General features: G+C 41.3%; 2 protein-coding genes across 14 annotated transcripts in view; one reads left to right on the top strand and one right to left on the bottom strand.

The window, feature by feature from the left end:
* Window positions 1-3,686, bottom strand: part of SDCCAG8 (SHH signaling and ciliogenesis regulator SDCCAG8) — a 111,214-nt gene extending 107,528 nt beyond the window's left edge. The window contains exon 1 of the mRNA XM_064158653.1: window positions 1,788-3,686. Within this exon, the coding sequence (XP_064014723.1) occupies window positions 1,788-1,854 (67 nt within the window). The 5' untranslated portion in view covers window positions 1,855-3,686. The remainder of the gene's footprint in view (window positions 1-1,787) is intronic.
* Window positions 2,451-22,941, top strand: part of CEP170 (centrosomal protein 170) — an 84,100-nt gene continuing 63,609 nt past the window's right edge. For 4 of the 13 annotated variants that reach the window (XM_064158646.1, XM_064158644.1, XM_064158650.1 and 1 more), the window contains exons 1-2: window positions 2,452-2,750; window positions 20,332-20,477. In XM_064158646.1, coding sequence (XP_064014716.1) covers window positions 20,373-20,477 — 105 coding nt within the window. In that variant the 5' untranslated portion in view covers window positions 2,452-2,750; window positions 20,332-20,372. Of the gene's footprint in view, window positions 2,751-2,866; window positions 2,939-20,331; window positions 20,478-22,941 lie in introns of all 13 variants that reach the window. The other 9 variants (XM_064158648.1, XM_064158643.1, XM_064158641.1 and 6 more) reach the window with 4 other exon arrangements.

The raw sequence follows: 22,941 nt of genomic DNA, 5'->3' as shown, positions 1-22,941 counted from the left end.
TCCAAGATCATCCAGTCCAACCTATCACCCTGCCCTATCCAATCAACTAGACCATGGCACTAAGTGCCTCATCCAGTCTTTTCTTGAAGGCTTGAAGACTTTCTTGAAGAAAGCCCAGAACATCACATTCTGCAGGGCACACTGGCAGCTCAACATAACCACTGTGTCAGTTGTGGTTGGATGCCCCAGTGGAATGGACAGCAAGCACAGCATCTGCCTGCACACTTCAGAATTTGAAGATACCAACACATCTGTTCATCTAAGGAGGTATGGAGAAGAAATGTGTCTTCTCCAATGTCTGCATGCCACTTTTTCAACTCGCTAGTAACTCAAAAGGTGAGCACTGACATTGATTGCCCAAAATAAAAAGGCAAGTCAATCACTTAGCTATCACAGGAGAACATGAATTTATAAAATGCTTCATTAATAGCATAGCCCCTTCCTAGATCTACATAAAAGGCTTAAGATAATTACAAGTACTCTAATGCCTTGTGAAATGCACCAAAATACACCTATTGGCTGATGCCTGTAGTAATGCAGCAGAAATTAACAAAACCCTTCAAGTGTGGCCTTTCTAAATTAAATTATTTCTCTGTGAGGGACAATACTGTATTAAAGCAAAGCCATAATGCCATCAGATTTATTAGGCAACAAAATCATGTGTTGAACGACTGTCTTAAAATCCTAACATCGCTCCTCATTTGTCATTATAAGTCACAGAAACTTTTTGCCTCTGCAAAAGTCCAGTACAAGAGTATATATAAATAGGCTTCCATACTCATCCACCGAAAAGGGAAACAGGATACAGTATCGAGACTACTCATGCCTATGGATGCTGATGCACCGGGGTTTATTAACTGTTCTTACATATCACAAAAGGAACTGTACACATATCAGATGTTGTACCATTTGTCATTTTAACTGCTCTACCTGCAACTGCCAAGCAGCATCAAAGTTTTCTTTTCTGGACCACATAAAAACCATCCTCAGTGCAAAGAATCGATGCTATCTGGAGAAGGAAATACATAACATTTACTAAGAACCAGGTATGAAATACCTACTTAAAAATATGTCTGTTGTTTTACCTTTTTGCTATGACATTTCCTATATTGCAACAGTACAATTTAATTCGCTGGTGTAATGATATGTGGGCACTGTGCCCAGAACACAAATTTAAATGCCAAGTAGGGTGATGTACCTACAGGTTATCTACTAACATTCAGCACTTCAGCACTGACTGGTCACAGACAGTCTGAAAGCTGGTAATGCGCAGGTACCAAAGCCGAGATTAACAAGCTCTTAACTAAAGTATACAAAACGGTTCATGGATAAGGCAGCAGGTAGGAAAACAGTTTATGACATGGGAAATAATCACTCCTGTTAAAATCAGCTTATGTCTTCATCCTTACTTGGCCTAGAATTTGATGTTTCAAAGACAGTTTAAAGCCCTTACAAGAACTAACCAAAAACCCACCGAAAGACGCAGCAGCCCTGCCAAAGCCAAGTTACGATCAGGCATCTAGGGGCAACTGAACAAACTGCATCAGCGACCCAGTTAAAGACCAGAACGAACTTTACTTTCGCCGTCAGCTGCCCCCAGAGTGCGGGGCGCGCCACCCTAGCCCGGTCGCCCCAGAAAGCGGCTCCACACTGCCCGCAGCCTCTTCGCGGGGCAGGGGGCAGCCGGCTACGCGATCCCTCTAGCAGGACGGAGCAGAAGTGAGTGGCCAGCGGGATATCAGCCCGCCTTCGCCCTGCGCCGCGCTGCCGTGACAGTATGCACTCACCTTGGGAGCGCCTCTGGTACCGCTCCAGAGGACCTTTCGGGGCGGGATCCCCGTGGGGCGCTCGCATGAGGACGCCGCCGACTCCCAGGGAAGCAACCAGCGCTGAACTAAACGGCAAGACTCCACAGAGCTGGTGGTTAAGAGTAGTTCCACTGGCTCTTCCTGCGCTCCACAACCACCGCAGGCTTCCGGAAGAACCACAACTCCCACCGTTCGTGTAGAGACCTCCACGGGCGCCTCAGCGCGGGCCGTTGCTACCCGCCACCGGCCAACGCCGGCACAGCCGAGCGTGGCGACGCTCAGGGCCCGCCACACCTCCGGGCTCAGCTGCGCGCGTAAAAACTACATGTCCCACCATGCAGCGCGCCGCGCTGGGCGCCCTGGGAGATGGAGTCCCTGATGGCCGCCTATCGGCGCCTCCCCGCGCCCGGCCGCGGGAGGAGAACGATGGCAGTCTCTCCTCTCCCTTTTGTTGTGGGCTACGGCTGCACTCGCGCCTGCGCGCAGCACTGCTCTTCCGCCCACGGCCTGGAGCCCGCAGCGATTGAGCGCAGCGCAAGCCCAGTCATGGCTAAGGAGACCAGGATCGGGAAGTGCTGTTCGCACCCCGCCGCCACGGCGTACTTCAGCGCGTGCGCACGGAGCGCCCAGCGGCCGGAGCGGAGCCAGCTATTGTCTGTGGCTGGCGCAGGCGCGGCTTGGCTTCTCCGCCGCTTGCTACTTGACGCCTGCGCACCGCTCTGCCCTGCATTGTGTGAGCTCGGGCGGCGCCTGCGCAGCGCCGTGCCCTGCTCTGCCCGTGAGCCGCTATGTGCAGGGAATAACGTTGGACCCGTTGCCACAGGGACACCGACCGGAGCGCCCCGCCCCCGTCCTGCGGGGATGCCGGCTCAGTGAGCACCGGCAGCGGAACCACCGCTAGGGACGGTCCCTGCCCGGCGCGGCGAACCTCCTCGAAGGAGGGTGAGTGAGGATGTTGCTGCCCTGGTCGTGGGTCGGGCGGGAACCGCGACGGGGTGACGGGCCGGGGTCGCGCCGTTTGTCCGCCCCTCCATTCGCCCTCTTGCCTATTGTGTCAGGCGGTTCTCGCGCGCCGGGACCTGGCGCCAACCGGCGGGGACAGACCGGCGGAGGACGCGATAGTGCCCAAGGTTTGGATACAGCCCGCTCCCCTCCCCCGTTCCCGCAGGGTCTGGAGGCTATTCCGCTCCCCCGCCTTCCTTTCTTCTCGTAAGCGTGGCGGGGCCAGCGGCGGGGTCTGCCACTGCCCCAGGGGCGTAGGCACAGGCTGGATGCGGACGGTGCTGCTGGTCCCGCTGCCTGCGATACCCTACCCCTTGGCGCGCCCGCTCAGTGGCCGCCCGGCCGGGGGCGCCACCGCCGGCACACCCACTCGGCCTCCCGTGGCGCGGGCACGGGAGCTTCGCAGCCTGCTTTCTCTTCCCGCGGGCGGATTTCCGTGATTCGAGCGGGCGTCTCCCGAGATTTTCTGGAATATTTTTTTATCTTTGCTGTTTCACAAGCTGCTCTGCTGCTGGAGATGGCACGTTTCTCCCAATGTTAGACCAGTGACACCATTCACTTAAAACGCAGTGATTCCCTTCGTTCATTTAAAATGTCTTCTAATATGGATGATGGAGAAAATCAGATGGTTTTGCCTTTTCTGTCACTCGGTATTGTCACCCAACGACGTCGGTCTCCTGCATTCAAAAAGCCTCTGCTGAAGGCGTCATCTTTTCTGTTTTAAAGCGTTTCACGGGAAAAACAAGATAACGTTTTTTGTTCCTGGCGGCAAGAAGCAGGCCTGGGCCCACTTTGTCTTCCTGGCGTGGAAACGAACGGGTTACTGAGCTAACAAAATCCCGATGGCGATTTTCGAGCTGCAAGCGTGTTGCAGTAGAGGAAGCTGGCGTCGAGGCGGGCGCCGGAGCCCTCCTCCGCCCCCTCAGTCCCTGCGCGCTTAGAGCTCGAACGGCAGTGGTTGGGCGAGGCACGCACGGTTGGTTGTCATCAGTGTGGATTCCGTCCGCGGGGAACCCGCTGGTGACCGGATCAGGGAAGGTGTGCGCTGATGGCCAGCCTCCAGGGCGTTATTTTAAGTGTTTTTAAGATGAGCTGACAAACAATCTGTCGAATTTTACGGCATTATATGAAAGATGTAGATGCTACGCTGGTGATTTGAAGATAAGTAATAGTTGAGTTCTTAAGAGATTGTGGGGGTCATTCACTGATCTGTACTTTCAAGAAATGATTGTCTTTCTTTTGAAAGCAGAGATATTCATAAAATATTTAACGACTTTGAAAGAATAAAGCCAGTTGTAGTACTGTGATCATCTTTTCTCCTTTGTAATGCCATTCAAGACTTTGTGACAGTGTACTTGGCTCTGGGTTGACTGTGTAAAATTATCCTTGGGACAGGACAGTTTTGCAAACTGGACCAAGACATGATTAAATATATTGTGATTTCTTATGATTTATTTGCTTTGGGAATTATTTTATACGTAGATGCTGAGAAGTTTGTCTTGCTGAAACTGAACTCTTAATAAGGAAGCTCCTCAAATTTAGATTTTATTTTAAGGGAGAAAAAGACAAAAATACCACCAAGAATCTATTCTTACTCTTCAATTGCTCTTTTTTTATATACATTTTTGCAATTTAAAGTAAGTGTTTTGTTGTTTATTTGTTGTGGGCTTTTTTTCCCATCTGAAGGAGGTCAGGAAGAATGGATGAATAGAGAAAATAATGCAGTTCACGACACAGAATTTTGTTAAAGTCTCAAGAATATAGCTTTTTGTAATGGATCAGACAGTTCTTTTGAAAATAAACATTCTGGGTAAAAGTCGTTGCAAAACTTAACTTTTATCAATCATGGCACTCCTTTTCACACACACCCCCCCCCCCGACAGGTGGATGCTTACCATATCTGTCCTGACTTTTGCAAAGAATGTGTTCATGTTATATCATGCTTCATCAGCTGCAACAGATTTGGCAGGCACAATTTTTAAATCATTCTGTTGATAACATGGAAACCAGAAAAAAGTTATGAAGGTGAACTGAAAAAAATTATTTCCACTTGGAGGAGGAGGCTAGGAAAATGCTGCCTTCAATGCCTGGAATAAAACCTGAGACACGAGTAGAAATTGATTTTGAAATACTGATTTCAATTCTTGCAAATGCAAGAAAAGGGTATTTTGTGTATACTGATAGCAGAATATATCCTTGAGTCTTTGAACAGTTTCTGTGTTAGTGCTGTATTTATTAGCTCTGCAAGCAGAAAGGAGCTGAGGTAAAGTTTATACTTTATCTAGAAAAGCAAGAAAATCTGAAATTCTGGGTTTCATTAGAGAATTTTGAACAGAGGAGTCTGGTGTGAAGATAGCAGAATTTCATTGCAGAAATTCTTTTACTGCTTCTGGCACTCATGAGATTGTGAAAGCACACAGTGATGTGCGCCTCACCTTCTTTGAGCATGCTACAGGATGTAGTAAAAACTGGTATGGTTGTCACCAGGAGACTCAAATTTGTCACTAGGGGATGGAGCTTTAAACTTGCAAATTCGGGAGCTAACATTAGATGTGTGTATCTTTTCTAAGGTACGTCTGCTCACACTGCTGAGTAAGCTAGGGTCTTCAATTCTCTGTTGTTGTTGATCATGCTCTTATGGAATGCCTTCGTTTATTGTGTTGTGGTATTGATCATCGTGGATTTGCACATTTTTCAATGGACTGGTCTACAGACAGCAGCTTTCTTTGGTGCACAATACGAGCATTTCCCTGGGTTGAGTCTCCATCCAGTGTGTTGAATAAGGCAGATGTCCTGGGGAAAGCAAACGGTACGGGATGACATGACTTAAACTGCAATATAATGCATGCAAATTAGAATGGGAAGAGATTACAATCTACTTTTGGAGCAACGTTGTGTATCTATGTAATGTACAATTATACGTGCATTAAAATATTGAAATACTATTGCAAAGAGTTGATTGACACTTGTAGTTTAGTATCTCTGACTCTACCCTCAAAAAGCTATGAGGCTGTTTCTTATTTTAATTAAAATTTAGTTTGACCTTAACGAAACTGCATATTTAAAGTTTATGTTTTTATCAGGTGTTACATAAAAAGCAGGCTGACCTAGAAATTTCAAATAAAACCCACAAGCATATTTCAGTAGATTGCTGATATAGTAAACATATCTAAATAATTAGATTTCAGAGAGGGAGACCAGTGTTCAGGAAGGTACTCGGTGCTTCATCACTGAAGTTGAAGTGTACCGTGCAGGCTCTTGGAAGAAGTACATTTGGGAGAGGATGTTAAAAAGACTGATTAGCAATTCAATGTGTAATGCTTTGCATGGAGTAATCCTAGTTACTATCATCTCATTTTGGTACGTTGATGTACTGCTCTGTCCCCTAACCTCTGGTAAAAGAGTTTTCAAAGTACATGAGAAATGTACTTCACACGACTAACCTGGCAGAAAACTTTCTTTTCATTTTGTTTTGCTTGGGTTTTTTTTAATATATTTTTTCTCTTGTGGGTTGGCAAATTAGATTATCTTATTTTGTTCTTGGAGTGCCAGAGCAAGTACATAGAATAGGAACTGCAATGTTAAGTGTGAAAGAAGGGAAGATTCCTTTGATCTGCATACCTGTCCAATTTGTCCATTGTGCCACAGTGGACTAGTTTAGTCACAAAGGAGGTAGGTTCTGTATAAATCCAAAAGAAACAAATTAATTAAAATACTAGGTTTCTGCTTGTTGGTAGGCTTTACTTACTGTCCTTGATATGTAAATTGCCCACAGATTAGATGTTCAGAACAGATTGCTGAATGAAAAATCTTTTTCTGCAAAGTCAATAGGAAGGTAGTAGAAATGGCCCTGGTAAGTGGTGGTGTGTGGCTTTGTATGAGGAAAACCAGGGGGTTTGTGTGTCATTGGCTAATATTGTTATCTTTCACAGTAATTAAGGCTGTAAATCTAACATATTTTTAAATTTAAACTTTTTTTTATCTACTTGCGAGTTCTGAAGTGTGTGAGTTTTGCAAATTGTACAGGAGTCTTATTTGATATACATTTAGAGAAATTGATTTTATTAATTCAAAACAGAGATATGAAGCATCTTTTGTCTCTTTTCATCTCCTGAATAGATACTCAATAAAACAATATTTTTTTCCTATGTGAGCCCAACATATTTGTCAACTCTGCTCCTTCTTTTCTTTTTCCACTCTTAGAAATTAATGTTGAACAACAGACTCCCTTATCCAAGGTGCTTTTTAAAGATCCAGCTGGTGGTGTGAGCCTCGTGAGCCAATCCAGGTTCAACAACTGCAGCTGTCTTACAATCAAGCTTTTCCAGTTTATTGTGTTTATTGCAAGGACAGGCAGTTTTGTAAGAGGGTCCTCTGTTTATTTGTTTCTGTTTCTGTGAAGTAAAACTGTTTATATTCTGATCTTTTCCATGAAACAAATAGGTTATATTCCTTGACAAATGGTTGAATCTTCTACAGTTTGTGTGATGTGCTTTCCAAATCTCATTTCAAAAGAGGTTCTGGTCGTTTTGGGTTTTTACAAGAAGAAATGCAATTACTGAGCTTTTCAGAGCAATAACAACAGAAGTGCTGCTGCTCCCTGGCATTTCCAGGATGTTTTCTTTTGTGCATAGGGTATTTTGTTAGTCTTCAGCTGTGGTATTGGATGAAGAACTTGTAATCAATCCATTAGCTAACTGTTGTGGGCTGAATGTAGCAATACACTGAATGCATTAAATCAGATCAGTTTATAACTTTTTTCCTCAAAATTACATGCTTGGATATTCAATTTTGTTCGTGACCCTTCTGTTGATTTGCAAATATGTGTTCTATTTTGGGTTCAAAGCCTCTTCAATTATCTCTTAGTTGTTGTCTCGTCAGTTACATTTCAAGTTGAGGAAGACAAATTCAGGAAGCTGGAATGTTCTGGTATCTTTACTGTTTTCTTGTGAATGTGCATTTCCCTTGATTTCATTTCTTGCCTTCTCCCTTGTGCTTTCTCTGACTTAATGAAAGCTTTAATTGCATGGTGCCAGGTCATTGCAGGACTTTTGATGTCAAGAGTTAGTTTGTTTTATAATTTAATGTGCTATATAGAAGGCACTACTTAATGGGTAACACTGCTTTTTTTTTTCCACCCCTTTTGGAATTTCCTTGATAATGTAAGAACGGCCATGCAGGTGGACCTTTGATCTGATGTAAATCTGGTATCTTTTCTCCAGTAGCATCTGTAGCCTGGTGCCTAGGGAGATATACCCTATATGCTTGAAGCCTTCTTATTTTTTGCTAAGGCAACTGTAATCTCAATTTATTCTCTACTTGGAACTTTTGAGTCAAGTGCAGTTTCTGTTAGGGATTATTCCTTCCACTTGGTGTGCATTTCTTCAGCTGTTTATTTAAAAGGCAATTCAATAAAAATGGCCTCTTGTATTTTCTGACCTTTACTTCTAATACATGTTCAGCTGTATGCTAGCTTAACAATTAAAATATTTATTTCCTTTATAGTTTTGCTATTACTAAAAAAAAGCTACTCCGCTTTTGTGTATGTAATGAAGAGTACACTTCTGCTCATCCATATCATAGAATCAACCAGGTTGGAAGAGACCTCCAAGATCATCCAGTCCAACCTATCACACAGCCCTATCCAGTCGACCAGACCATGGCACTAAGTGCCTCATCCTGTTTTTTCTTGAACACCTCCAGGGATGGCAACTCCACCACCTCCCTGGGCAGCCCATTCCAATGGCAAATCACTCTCTCTGCCAACAACTTCCTCCTAACATCCAGCATAGACTTCCCCTGGCACAACTTGAGACTGTGTCCCCTTGTTCTGTTGCTGGTTGCCTGGGAGAAGAGACCAACCCCCACCTGCCTACAACCTCCCCTTTCTTTAAATGATTGTGTTTTCTTTTTAGTGTACTTAGTCTCAAAAGCATGTAAATCATGCAATAGAAGAGTGAATCCCTTCCTCTAAGATCTGCTTTTTGAGGCGATTCACAAGTCAAAAACACATCTCAAATTTTAGCTTTAAATTAATTGTGAAAATGACCATTACAAGTCTTTTGTGAACTGTAGGCAAAAAATACTCAGAAGGCCACAGAGAAACCACTGAGAATCCTGAACTTCTTTCTGTATCGATTTTGGATAAACAAAAGTTTTGAAAATGTTCACAAGTGGTTGATTTAAGACTTCTAGAAACACTGCAGTGTATTTATGTTACAGATAGTATTGCTCTCTATGGTAATTTTGGTTTACTATTACAGTATTTGCAGATAGGCATAAAAAAGTCTTGTTCAAATACCTTTTTTTGTTTCCTAAATACTTTTCAATCATCACATTGATAGTTCATTAAACATCACACTATTTTATTGGAACACATTGGATATAATTGGATAGTGCTCTTACTTGGAAGTTACTTGGAAGTAGTAACTTGGAAGAGATTTGTGTTAGTAACAGAGCTACAAACAAAATTATGGCTTCAGTTCCTGATGTCTGAATCATGTTTTGTTACCTGCACACGGAAGAAATGTTTTGAGGTTTTTCTTCATCATGCCTTGAGCTCAATTTACCTAGCATACACAATAACCCTTAACTGCATAGCCCCACTCCCTTTGTCTTGGCTAGATCGCTTATTGGAACCATTTCAGTTGTTTGTGGGAGTGGAGAAGAGTGCAAGAATGAGTCTTCCACTTGTTGAACACGGTGAAACAGCTCAGCTGCACAGACTCAGAAGTCCTGCAGCCAAGGCAAAGGGAGTAGTCAGGACTTTGTGCCTGGGGCAGGGCAAGGGGGTTGGGATCCTGACAGCAGTGGCTTTGGCTGACATAGAATTGCAGCTTCAGTTTAGCATTTAAATAATAAAGGTTAGGTTAAAACTGCTCAGTTGCTTTTCAGTTGAGCCTTTCAATGCTAAAGGTTGAAACAAGCACCTTATGGCAGGGTAATCTATGTATTAGCTTTGCATGTATTAACTTTTCGTAATAACTCCAACTGTGTGGCACTTGCAGAGAACAGAAGGCAGTTTACACAAAGTAGGCTACTTGAGATTTGCTGCAGTGGCAGTGTGTATGCAGGAGTTGCTGGTAAGGAAGAAGTACCACACTATGAATTCACATCACGTATTGCCATTCCTATCTTTAAATGTAATTAAGCAGCTAACTTCTGGGTTTCAGCCGGTAAAACTTTGGTGGGAGGCTGCTCCAGTCTCATTATAGATTCTGAATACAGTGTATACACTGGAATTTCTTGCAGGATCTGAAAAGAAAATGTGTTTTCTTTCACTTTCAACCCAACTTGCAAAAACATTTAAAAAGCACTTTGAACTTGCAGGAAAGTGAGAATAAAGGGCAGTCTTTGGAGCTACATTCATCATAGCCTATTTCTTCCTCCTCAGAGTTAAAATACAAATAATAAAGGATAATTGTTTTGTCATTACTAATCAGTATTCTAAATTTCAACAGCTTTCCTGTCTGCAGAAGATTGCGGATTGGTAGTTCCTGGTGTATTGCAGAACAGCTGTTGCTAGCTATATAATTTGACGTTAACTGTGGATGTATTAGCTAACTTGGCTGGACCTTTGTCATTGAACCATCTTTTTTTTTCTGCTGAGGTGCTTGTTTGTTTATACTTGCAATACTGTGAGAAGGCACTCAATCCATTTTGGTTTCAAGCTTGTGATGGTGTTAAATAATTTGTAGAGTGCCCACATAGCACAGTATGATTATGACATGGAACTAATGAGCTTTTATTATGCTTCTGTATGCACACACACTCTTCCTGTCTTCAGAAACTGAAGATTGCCTAGAGCAAAGGTCACTTAAAATTTGAAGGCAAAACTTTTAACAAAGGAACCAAAAGGCTCAATAAGTACATTCAACTTCTTTGGGCCTGTGTTGCTCGTCTTGGAACAAACAAGTCAGTGCACTTCCAAGAAAAACACATCTGTAAACTTGACTATTGAGAATAATTGTAAAACACTCCAAAGGATTCCATGAGGGAGAGACTAGAATATGTTCAATATTTTGTATGGAGCCTACTTTGGAAGAGAACTGTTTTTCACATTGCAGTGGAGATGCAGCAAATAACAATTTGCTATCTTTTCAAGGTTATGTATGCCCTACTATGAATGTATGTGGAGACCAGTAATGCTGATCTTCATGACTGTCTTTTATCACTTCTACTTTCACATTCTGTGTACTTAAGCATTGCATAAAGAAGTAATGTAGAATTTCCAACTGAAAGACAGATCTTAAAATTGCTTAAAAAGAGTGCACTTGCTTTCATACCACTAAGTAAATAATTCACTGTATTAGGAAAAAAGCTTGCATTGCCTTGAATCCAATTTAATTTTACTAAGTGTCTTGGGACGTGGAATAAATTCCATGTATTTCACAATTTTGGGGAACCTCCACCCTTGGGAGGTTAAGAGGTCCAGTTTTATTTGCAATGTGGTGTTTCTCTTTTCAGTAGTGCTCAGGGCTGTGATTGGTACTTGGCCAATGCAAATAAAACCTTATCATACATGAACTACAAAATAACTTGGAATGTGTGATGATGGAGACAGCAAGAATAGGAAGTGGAGGAGGAGGAGTGGACTGCTTCTCTAAGATTGTGTTCTGCCTGAATGCAATGTTGGATTTGCATTTATTTATTTATTTTCTTGTTTGCTTATTTTGGCAGTAGTATAGTGTGATATGGAGTGGGGGGAGAAGGAAGTGTTTGTGTAGCTTTCATTAAAGGAAGAGTCTTGGGCCATCGTTTCTAAAGGCTACTTACCAGATGGTCTATTTTATTATGGCCAGGAGAGCCAGTGGCATCCTGTCCTGCATCAGGAACAGTGTGGCCAGTAGGGCAAGGGAGCTTATTCTTCCCCTGTACTCAGCACTGGTCAGGCCACACCTTGAGTACTGTGTCCAGTTCTGGGCCCCTCAATTGAAGAGAGATGTTGAGATACTGGAGCATGTCCAGAGAAGGGCAATGAAGCTGGTGAGGCCTGGAACACAAACCCTATGAGGAGAGGCTGAGGGAGCTGGGGTTGTTTAGCCTGCAGAAGAGGAGGCTCAGGGGGAACCTCATTGCTGTCTACAACTACCTGAAGGGAGGCTGTAGCCAGGTGGGGGTTGGTCTCTTCTCCCAGACAACCAGCAACAGAACAAGGGGACACAGTCTCAAGTTGTGCCGGGGGAGGTATAGGCTGGATGTTAGGAGGAAGTTGTTACCAGAGAGAGTGACTGGCATTGGAATGGGCTGCCCAGGGAGGTGGTGGAGTCACCATCCCTGGAGGTGTTCAAGAAAAGCCTGGCTGAGGCACTTAGTGCCATGGTCTAGTTGACTGGCTAGGGCTGGGTGCTAGGTTGGCCTGGATGATCTTGGAGGTCTCTTCCAACCTGGTTGATTCTATGATTCTATTTGTTTGCAGTATTTGTATATTAATGTTGACATAATAACAAAAGAAAAGATCATGTGTTTTATTTTAGTACTTATTATATCTAAGATGAAGTAGTGTATGGTCTTTTAAGTCATTGTCTCTCAAAACCAAAAGCTCAAGTATCTTTCAGTATGTGCAACTGAACGTCCAAGTGAAGGATTGTAAAGAACAGGTCCAGGTAATCTGCAGAGTAAGCTTCAAGGAAGTTTACATACTCTTCACCTTTTTTGCTCTTCCATGTCTACTAAAAAAACAACAAACAAAGAAACCCAGAATGAAACAAACAAACCAGGAAAAAGGCAGAGGGGCAGAAATTGGAGAACAGCTTCTCAGGGTAGCAGTTAAGAGTTTCTTTGCACTCAAGTGGTTCCCTTGTTCTGCAGAATTCAGTGCTGACTACATCCTTGACATGGAAAATTGCACACTTTATGCTTGGTGAATTTCCTGAATGTAATTTACCTTAGTAATGCTTCAGGCTTTTGTTTTTTTTTTTTTTTTCAAGCTGTTAAGGGTTTATTTTAATTAATCTTCATGGATATGGTTATGACACTAACCCATGTGAAAAGTATTGTCACTTGACAACTTGATGTAACTTAACCAAAGCATTACTTAGAACAGTGAAAAGGCATTAGCCATATTTTTACAGAAGTGATACTTAACAAGTAGTGGCCACCAGTGAAGTCTTTTTTACTTCCCCACTGTGAATTCAGAAGTTCCATCAATTCTTCAAGAAATACTGCTGCTGATCAGTAGCCTGAACAGCTTTAGTTTAGATGGATATTTATTAATTTAAGGACTTGAGGAGCAAGAATGCACACTACCGTGGTATGAAGAATGGCTGATGTAGATTGAATTTCAGTTTTCAATGAGAGGTTCTTCAGCCATGCAACTTTGTTCCTTTTTTTTCTATTTTTAACGAATTTCTGAATAAGATACTTGCTCTATGAAGAAATCTGATTGATGGACTAGCCTTAGGAATTGGTAAGACTAGCTTCAGCTGGGAGGCTGTTATCTGTAAAGCCTCACCTCCCTTTCTGGGATGACAGCAATGTGAGTAGTGAAAGAAGCAGGGGATCATGAAAGCCCACAGGGGAAGTCTGACAACTAAAACATACAGAAGCTGCCCTAGAGTATAAATGATTTTCTTGTATTGATAGTCTCTGTGATGGCAGATGAACCATCTACCCATACTTAGGAAAAGTGGCCTTAATTTGCTAGACACCTTGTGGCTTTAACCTTACTTCAGAAAGGGTTGTAAAAAAGTGTTGTAACAGAAATAAATGAACACATGTCATGTTGTTTCATGATGAAATACTGATGGGTTTGGAACTGAAATACTCAAGATATTTCAATGTCCAAAAGTCCTCCCTGCAGTTTTCCATTTATAATACACAGTTTATGAAGATACTTGTGGAGACTTTCCTGTAAACAAAAATGAATTTTTCATGCTGTGGTGCTGAGCATGGCAGATAGTCAGTAGGAAATTAATTCATAGAAGGTTCTTAGTAGTGTGCAATAAATACAGCTCAGGCTAATCAGTTGATGAGGAGAGAAGAAAAATACTGATGAACTGTCTGCAAAGCATTTTATTTTAATCTAAGGCAGAGCCCTGGATAAAATGTTATGTGGTGATGTAGTTAAAGGTTGTTTTCTAATGTATGTGTGTAAGTATGTTAATTATGATGACATATAGAATACTGACTAACCTGATAGTATTCTGTGATGCCATAACTGAATAGGTAGATTCAGAGAGACCAGTGGATGTAGTCTACCTCGACCTTTGGCACTGTCTGCCATGATATTCTAGTTAGCAAGCTCAGGAAGTGCAGGATGGAAGAGCAGACAGTGAGGTGGGTTAGGAACTGGTTACAAGAGAGACTTCAAAGAGTGGTGATCAGTGGTGCTAGATCCAGCTGGAGAGCTGTGACTAGTGGTGTCCCCCAGGGATCAGTGCTGGGACCAGTCCTGTTCAACATTTTCATCAATGACACTGATGAGGGGACAGTGTTTGCTCAGCAAGTTTGCTGATGACACCAAACTGGGAGGCTCGGCTGATACAGCTGAAGGCTGTGCAGCCATCCAGTGAGACCTGGACAGACTGAGAGCTGGGCACAGAGGAACCAGATGGGGTTCAACAAGGACAAGTGCAGAGTCATGCACCTGGGAAGGAATAATAAACTGCACCAGTACAGGCTGGGAGGTGACTGCTGGAGAGCAGCCCTGTGGAGAGTGACCTAGGAGTGCTGGTGGATAACAAGTTAACCATGGCACAGCAATGTGCCCTTGTGGCCAAAAAGGCTAATGGGGTCCTGGGGTATATTAAGAAGAGTGTGTCCAGCAGATCAAGGGGAGGTCTTCTTCCTCTCTACTCTGCCTTGGTGAGATCTCTTGAATACTGCCTTCAGTTTTGGGCTCCCCAGTTTAAGAGGGGCAGAGATCTGCTGGAGAGGCTCCAGCAGAGAGCTACAAGGATGAGTAGAAGAGTAGAGCACTGCCTTGTGAGAAGAGGCTGAGGGACCTAAGACTTCTTAGTCTGGAGAAGACTTAGAAGGGATTTAATAAATGTTTATAAACATCTGAGGGCTGGTCGGGAGGTGGAGGACAGGCTCTGCTCACTGCTCCCTGTGGTAGGACAAGGAGCAATGGGTGTAAGTTGCAGCACAAGAGGTTCCACCTCAATGCAAGAGGGAACTTCTTTACTGTAACGGTCACAGAGAAAAGGCTCCCCAGGAGGTGGTGGAGTCTCCTCTGGAGACTTTCAAGGCCTGTCTGGATGTGTGCCTCTGTGATCTGTGTTAGATAGTATTGTCCTGCTCTGACAGAGGGGTTGGACTGGATGATCTCCTTAGGTCCCTTCCAACTCCTAACATCCTGTGGTCCTACTGCTTGTGACACAGCTCAGAGTGTTTTACAGAGTAGAGAGTATTATTGTGGTTTCCACTTATAGCTTCGTAGATTTATATCAACTATCTTTGTAGATTGCTTTTTAATCTCAACTACATTTATGGAGTAATCTTCTGAGGATTATAACTACCTTCACTTTGATCTTTTCTTTCTCTAGCGTAGCTTTGCTCATTTGAGTCAGAAATACAACTGCTAGCACTGGGACCCTTAATGACACTGGATAGCCAATGAAGCAGTCAGAGTAGGCATTTTTCCAGTGAGTAGTGTTTGCTCACAGCTGCCTAGCTCCAGCTCAAGCATCTTGTTCCCTTGTGGTAGTGTTCACTCCTTCTGGTTCTTCTATCCTCGTGTTCATTCTATGCCGGCAACGTGGATGAATAGAGTCCTGGGGAAAAGACACCCTGTTTGTGGTTCTTAGAGTCACCATAACATTAACAGTGGGTAGTTACAGCTAATTGTCAAGTGTGCTTTCTGCACAACAGCATTTATCTGCATACTCGTAGGACACGGAATGTTTCCAAAAGCCTATGACTTGTCTTTATTCAGATAGATGTGCACAAGAACAGCACTAAAAAGGTGCAAAGTGATGCTAAGGCCTCCTGTTAACATTCTGATTACCAGTTTGCATGTATGAGGTACTGCTTCTTTTTAAAGGCAGTAACAGAATATTTTCTTGTTTTGGAAGTGTTTGAATAATTTCTTTCAACAGTTTCTCAAATATTCTAAGCAATTGTATGAAAAGATAAATCTGATTTTAGCAACTAGAATCAGGAATTTGAGAGGGCAATTAATGGACAGCACAGGGCCTCCAGCTTTGTCAGTACGGTCTCAGCTTGATGCAGGTTGGTTGTTTTTTTAAATGCTATTGTAAAATACTTTAAAATAATATTTGTTGTACTGTAATAGGATAATTGTTTACTATTAAAACTGTGCTGTTTTCAGTCTTAATATGGAGGACTGTGATGCCCAAAATTTGGAATTTCAGAAATACTGTAGGGTTAAATTTTAAACATGGACCAAAGATTGCTGAAATGTAAGTTTATTAAGGATTTTTTTATTGCAATAACATTACTGTATCAAAACTATAATCTTGGCTGTACTTCTCCAGACATTTTTTAAATTGGTTACACCCATCTTTTGGCTACATAAGGGAGGGCTTAAATTCCTAGGACTGAATTATATTTACAGGGATGATGCAGCCAATCTCTCTGTTGCTGCATCATCTGTTGCAAATGACTTATTACTCATGTGTTTATTCTTGCTTACTAGTTACTGCCTTTTGAAATTAGTAGTCCTTCAAAACACAGTGCTGCATCTGCAGGCAAGGCAGTAGTTTGCAGTTAAAATACATATCAACAGCTGACTTCCAGGTAGCTATGATGAAGTATTGTTTTGATCAAGTCTTAGTGACTAAATGTTTACTAGTTTGTTTACAATTTGCAACATAATACTGCTATATTCAGAAAGACCAATGCAATGTCTCAACAAAGTTTTTTTTTTCATATTAAATATAGTTTTTTAAATAAACACTTCATTCAAAAGGTGTAGTCTGGTGTGAGACAGTTTCCTCTGGGCCAGTACCCTGTTCTGCATAAAGGAACCTACATAAGAAAGAGAGGTTGAATAGCAGGTGAAACCCCTTGAGCATGTTCTCATCTCATAGTCTTAAAATGTGCAGTTCCTGAGCTGTAAGTGCAGTCATTACTTTTTTTTGTTTGTTTGTTTCTTCATTCGATTTTTGGTTTTAGTCCAAGCTTACTGCTTTTGGAACCCAGTGTAACCTTCTAGTATGCATAATATTTCACTTCAAGAATTATCATGGCCTAAATTTACACTGGGTAAAGAGCTGCTTCTGATGATTTTGCAGCTGTCATACAGCCATTCAACTTGGTGCCCTCATGTATTTTTCAGAGTACTACAGTCAGAGTACTTAACACAGCAGTATATTGAAAAATGCTCATGAAGTTTTTTGGGGTGCAGTGTTGTTGTCTGTGTACTGCCTATATAACTGTGTGCAGTTTCACATCAAATTTTTAATGCATGTTTTTCTTCTTACAGTAAGTAACTTGCTACTATATGGTGTTTTCAGCCAGGTTTGATGTGCAGAATGTTAGCATGGCTTTGATCAAAAGCATTGGCTTATTCTGAAAAAATAGTTTAAAATATGCATCTGGGTTGATGATTCGTCACAGTTAAGGCACTGCTGTTTGAAGTGAGCTACATTATTGAGTTCAATAGAGATGGTGATGGACTCTTAACTACAAATGTGCTGCTAAGCTATGGCAATGATTACTGTGTATAATACATTTTCCAGAAATCATTTCACATAGCTTAATTTAATCTGTTTGTTGTCAGGCTTCACCATTTTGGGGAGGTTTGGGATTTTGTTGCTTTGGTGTGTTTTCTTTTCTTCTAGTTTTGGTTGTTGACCTACTTGCCTGCGTTACAGCAACCCCATGCAATACAGGGTTTGGGGAAGAGTGGTTGGAAAGGAGCCCAAATAAAAAAAGGGGTGTTGGTCCACAGCCAGCTAAATATGAGCCAACAGTGTGCTTATGTGGCCAGTAAGGCAAACAGCATACTGGCCTGTATCGGGCAGTGGGGCCAGGTGATGGTCTGCCAGTAGTCAACATTGTTGAGGACTCATGTCACTACAAAAAACCCATTGATTTGCTGGAGCATCTCCCAGAGAAAGGAAATCAAGCTGCTGAGGAATCTAGTGAACAGCGGAGGGAACTGGGTTTGTTTAGTTTGGAGAAAAGGAGGCTGAAGAGAGACCTCACTGTCTGTAACTACCTGAAAGGTTGTAGCTAGGTGAGTGGTGGTCTGTCCTCCCTAGTAACAAGGAATAGGAGAAGAGGTAGAGGCCTCCAGTAGTGCCAGAGGAGGTTTAGATTGGACACGAGGAAAAAATTCTTCACCCAAAGGGCTCTGAGACACCGGAACAAGCTGCCCAGGGAGGTTGAGTCAACATTCCTGGAGGTATTTCAAAGACATGTAAGTGGAGGTGCTGAGGGGCATGGTTTAATAGTGAAGTTAGCAGTGCTAGGTTAACAACTGGACTCTACCTTAAAGTTCTTTTCCAATCTAAACAATTCTATGATTTTATAAATCAAAATAGTATTTCTGCTATGAAACTAAAACATGCCACATGACTAAGAACTATTTTTCAGTAGTTTATATCCTCTTGGATTTCTTAATATTCATTTCCACTTAAAGCAGGAAGGCCAACTGTTGAAAATGTGTTTATGGTAAGTAGAAGGGAGATTTAAAAGGCAGTAAAATATCAATGGAGTGAGGAGCTTTCTTATTGAACAGCATTCATGCTGTGAAACATTCATTTAAATTACTTATCAGAAGCTGTAACCTAGCTGACCATTTTTTGTGTTTCAGTTTTTTTAAAAGGAATGGAAAAATGTCATTTGACCTAGTTTTATCTTCTATTTTTAAGCTGTTTTAAATTTTAAATACAAATGTTAATTTCTTTCTAGGGTGCTAAATAAACTTTTAATTATTAAAACATTGATTTGTTGATTAGAAAGCTTTAGATTTTATATCAGGAAGTTGTTATTGGAGTTGTAAATTGTGATTGTCATATTTTCTGTGATTATAATAGAGGTGCTGTATCACTTCTTCCTTTGAGGTGGAGAACATTAAGTGAACCTAAGTTTTATTTGAAGAACATGTTCCCATAGAGCTGTGGAAAAATACTGTACCTATTGTAGGTATTTCTATGCAAGAGAATGCTTTGTGGCAACAGACATTTACTTTGTTATTGAGTAAATTTTTAGCACATTAAATATTTCTAAATTCTTCTAGTTGAATTGCCTTTTTTAACTGGGTTGACAGCTCTGGTTCATTTTAGCAGGTGCCATCATATGTTTATGACTTACTGTTTTGTCATTTTCAGATGCAGTTTTGACATAACTTAGTCTTTTTTAAGTTTTCATAATTTGTAGCATCTCTCCTTGGGTGTAGTTTGTCTAATGGGGCAATGCTGGCATTGTGATGCCATTACTCAGTGCTTATATGCTAGTCTTGGTTTTGAGAACCTCACTGCATCCTTCTTGTTGTGTGTATTACACTCAAGTCCACTAGAGACCTATGTCCCCTTAGAATATGCTTGCTCCAGTTGTGTAATTTCACTAAATGACACATAAAAGAGAAGGGAAATAACAAGTTACTTGCTATCGAGAGGAATGCAGACTGTTTGCCTTTTTGTTTTTCTTTGGCTTCTGTTTTAGTGACTACAGTGGTAATAAATGAATGAAATTGCTGCTTTGGCTTGCTTTTTCTTAAAGAGATGTTTGAAATACTTCTTTGAGGCTTTTCCAAATGTGAACCTTTGAATTACTCTGAGGACTGCTTCCAATGATCGTTTTGTCTCTTTTGAAGTAGGCTATATTATTTGAAGAAGTTTCTTGCGAAGGTTTTTGCCCAGTTTTCAGGGTTTGCTTTCTTTCATCATTTGTAACATTTTAAATAGTTATGTTGGTTTTGGGGTTCTGATTTTTTTGCTCTGTAAGTACATAGTATGTTATTTCACATATTGGAAACCTGAGGTAAAGTTCTGTAGTGCAGTAGGAGTAGTACTTTCACTTCTAAACAGTTCCTATTTCTCTGTTTACGATTCTAAATGTACACTGTTAAACTTCCAAGAAAAGTTTTATTGGTAAAATCTTAAGGTTAAATAAGAAGCAAAACTTCCTGTAATTTAAGCTTTCACTTGGTGAAAGCTGTGGACCTAAGCTTAGAACAAAATGAGGCAGGTTTTTCACAGGAAACTGTAATGACACACATACAAGTTACTTGCAGTGTTTTGTGGATGCTTGCCACGCCGTTTATTGGTTGTGATAGTGAAAGATTAATGTAGCCATTATTGTGATAATAAGCAGTCAGATGTCAGGCTGTCAGAAGGCTTTTAACATAGGACTTTGGCATTAACTCACTCAATTCATTTTGAAGAATCTTACCTCCAGTTAAATTTGCCTAGTTGAAGCAGAGCAGAGCTTCAGACTATGTAAATCTGGAGCTTGTAGCTTCCTGTGATTGCTGGATTCAGTTCATGCCATTGAGAATGCTGTATTTTCAGAGCCTTTTTGTATTCTGCTCACAGTGTTTGCTGAGCAGGAACTGTAGCTAAAAATAACTAAAATGAATTTCTCTGTCTCTCTTTATTTCGTCCTGCAGGATGACGTAGCTTTGCCAAGGATTTATCAGCTAAGCAGAAAATGAGCTTAACATCCTGGTTTTTGGTGAGCAGTGGAGGCACCCGCCACAGGCTGCCACGAGAAATGATCTTTGTTGGAAGAGATGACTGTGAGCTGATGTTACAGGTAATTGCATCAGCCTTCCATGTGCAGCTGCTGAAATTGTGAACTTACTGCACCAGTTTTATATTCCTTTTGAAAACTAAATTTCCAAGATGTTGAGGGTGTGGTTGTTTTGATTAATCTTTTGTGTTTGTAGAAAAATTAATTTAAATAAATTACCACCAATCATATGGTTGCAGTCAGAGTGCAGAGGATCACATTTTCTTCATATAAATCATGTATAGAATGCAAGAATAGAAGATCAAATAGGTTTAGCAATATTATCAGTGAAGCAGACCATGTCCTCCATTGACTACTATAATGCTCAGCGTACTGGATCCTTTTGAAAAGAGCTTTTCAAGTTGTAATCTAAGTCACATCTTAATCACGTGATATGATGCAACTCTGTCCCTGTGTTCTGATCTTGTACAAAGGCCAATGAAAACAGTTAAAAAAGACTATTTCTCTATCTCTAAGGAAGTTAAATGACATAATCTCCATGATGGTTTCAGCAGAACTATAAAAATAGAGATCTTAGTCAAAAGAATTCGATGCTTCAGTAGCTTCCTCAACTTTGGAGATCACTATGTAGAACACTTAGAGGTCTGTAACAGTGTTATTATGTAGCCACACGATATGAACTTTGTCCCATCAAAGCTGTAGTCCTCTAAGGAGCTTCCTTTTAGTATATATATTTTTTGAATGATAGTAATATTCTAAGAAGGTCTTCTTGACTACTTGTCTTGATTTACTGTAGAGCTCTTAATAGAGACAGAATTCTAATAGTTTTTCAATATTCTTTGTTCCCCAGAGTTGTGTATGCAACTATTAATGGCCAAATTAGACTCAGTTGCAAATGAAGTGCCTACAACCCTATTTTAACATGTACTACTCAAAATGTAGAATCTCTAGTAAGTTGCAGCTTGCTCTCGGTCTCAAAAGACATCCAAAAATTGTATTGGTGATAGAAATACTTTGTCCTATTAGAAAGTAGTTGAAAATACTGTTACTTTCTCTTTAAAGAACAGATAATACAATGTTTTGGTGATTTGTTTGAGATGTGTTAAAACCGAAACTAAACAACAGAGCAAATGCATAGGGAAAACTGTCCAACACTCAAAACAAACGAAAAGGCAACCAAGAACCCCTGCTTCCTGCTCAGAAGATTTTAATCAAGACACACTTTTATTTTGCCACTAGCTTGTGGTAATAGATTGTTATTTCTGAAAAAAGAATCCTCCTCTTCATTCTCTGTCCCCTGTGCCATCTGCTCTCTGTGATTCATTACTCCAGTGGAGTACTCAAGCATTTATTGTATTACAAAACTTCAGTCATCACCACCTTCAACAGTAATTTCCTTTTTGATTAGTATGGTGAATAGACTCCAGTTATTTACAAAAGTTATTAGTTGTCTATTGACTTTGGACCTAGTGAAAACAATCGAGGGGCCTGGTGATTTTTTGCCTGCTGTTATATCAGGTCTGCATGCCCAGCTTGACTAACACCACACACTGCTTTAGGAACCCACCAAAAGAGAAGCTAATAATGTCGTCTTGTTCTGTATGTATAGCTCTTTGTGTAGGATGTTCCTTTCCACTCTTGATAACTTGATTGTTCTCTTGCTGCAAAGCATGTAGACAATGCATGATAAAGAAAGCAGAATGTAATGCTTTTATTCATAATTTCTTGACAGAAAACATGTTATGAAACCATTAATAAGTCATTTCAATTCTGTTGCATGCCTGATGGAATTAGAATTTGAATTTGTACCTAACACTCTTCTCCAAGGCTTTATCCATGTCTAGGAATACATGTTTGCTTTTAAATGTGTGCTTTTGAAGATATGCTCAATCATACTGTGCAGTCTTTGTATTTAGCTAGATGCTGCAATGAATTGCCCTAATATGGAGAAATACAACATGTTCCCCGTCTTTACTGTGCTTAGGAAATGTCTGAATCATAGAATGGCTTAGGTTGGAAGGGACCTTAGAGATCACCTACTCCAACCTCCCCACTACAGGCAGGGATGCCTCACAACTAGACTCAGCTGTTCAAGGCCTCATCCAACCTGGCCTTGAATACCCCCAGGGAGGAGGCATCCACAACCTTCCTAAGCAGCCTATTCCAGCGTCTCACCACCCTTGTACTGAAGGACTTCTTTCTAACATCCAGTCTAAAACTACTCTCCCACAACTTAAAACAGTTCCCTCTTGTGCTGTGCCTAGACACCCTTATGAAGAGTTCCTCTTCAGCCTTCCTGTGGGATCCTTTTGGGTATTAGAAGGTACCCGTAAGATCTCTCCAGAGTTTTCTCTAGGCTGGACAACCCCAGCTTTCTCAGCCTGTTTTTATAGCAGAGGTTATTCTAGCTCTTGGATTATTCTCTGGGCTTGCTTCAGCAGCTCTGTGTCATTTTTGTGGTGGAGAAATCATCTCTGGCATAAAAAAATCCCTTGCATTATACAAAATACCCGAATTCTTTCTGAAG

This window comes from Pogoniulus pusillus, chromosome 18, assembly GCF_015220805.1.
Source record: "Pogoniulus pusillus isolate bPogPus1 chromosome 18, bPogPus1.pri, whole genome shotgun sequence".
Lineage (NCBI taxonomy): Eukaryota > Metazoa > Chordata > Aves > Piciformes > Lybiidae > Pogoniulus > Pogoniulus pusillus.
Note: the sequence above shows the minus strand (reverse complement) of the source record. Positions and strands in the feature narration are given on the sequence as shown.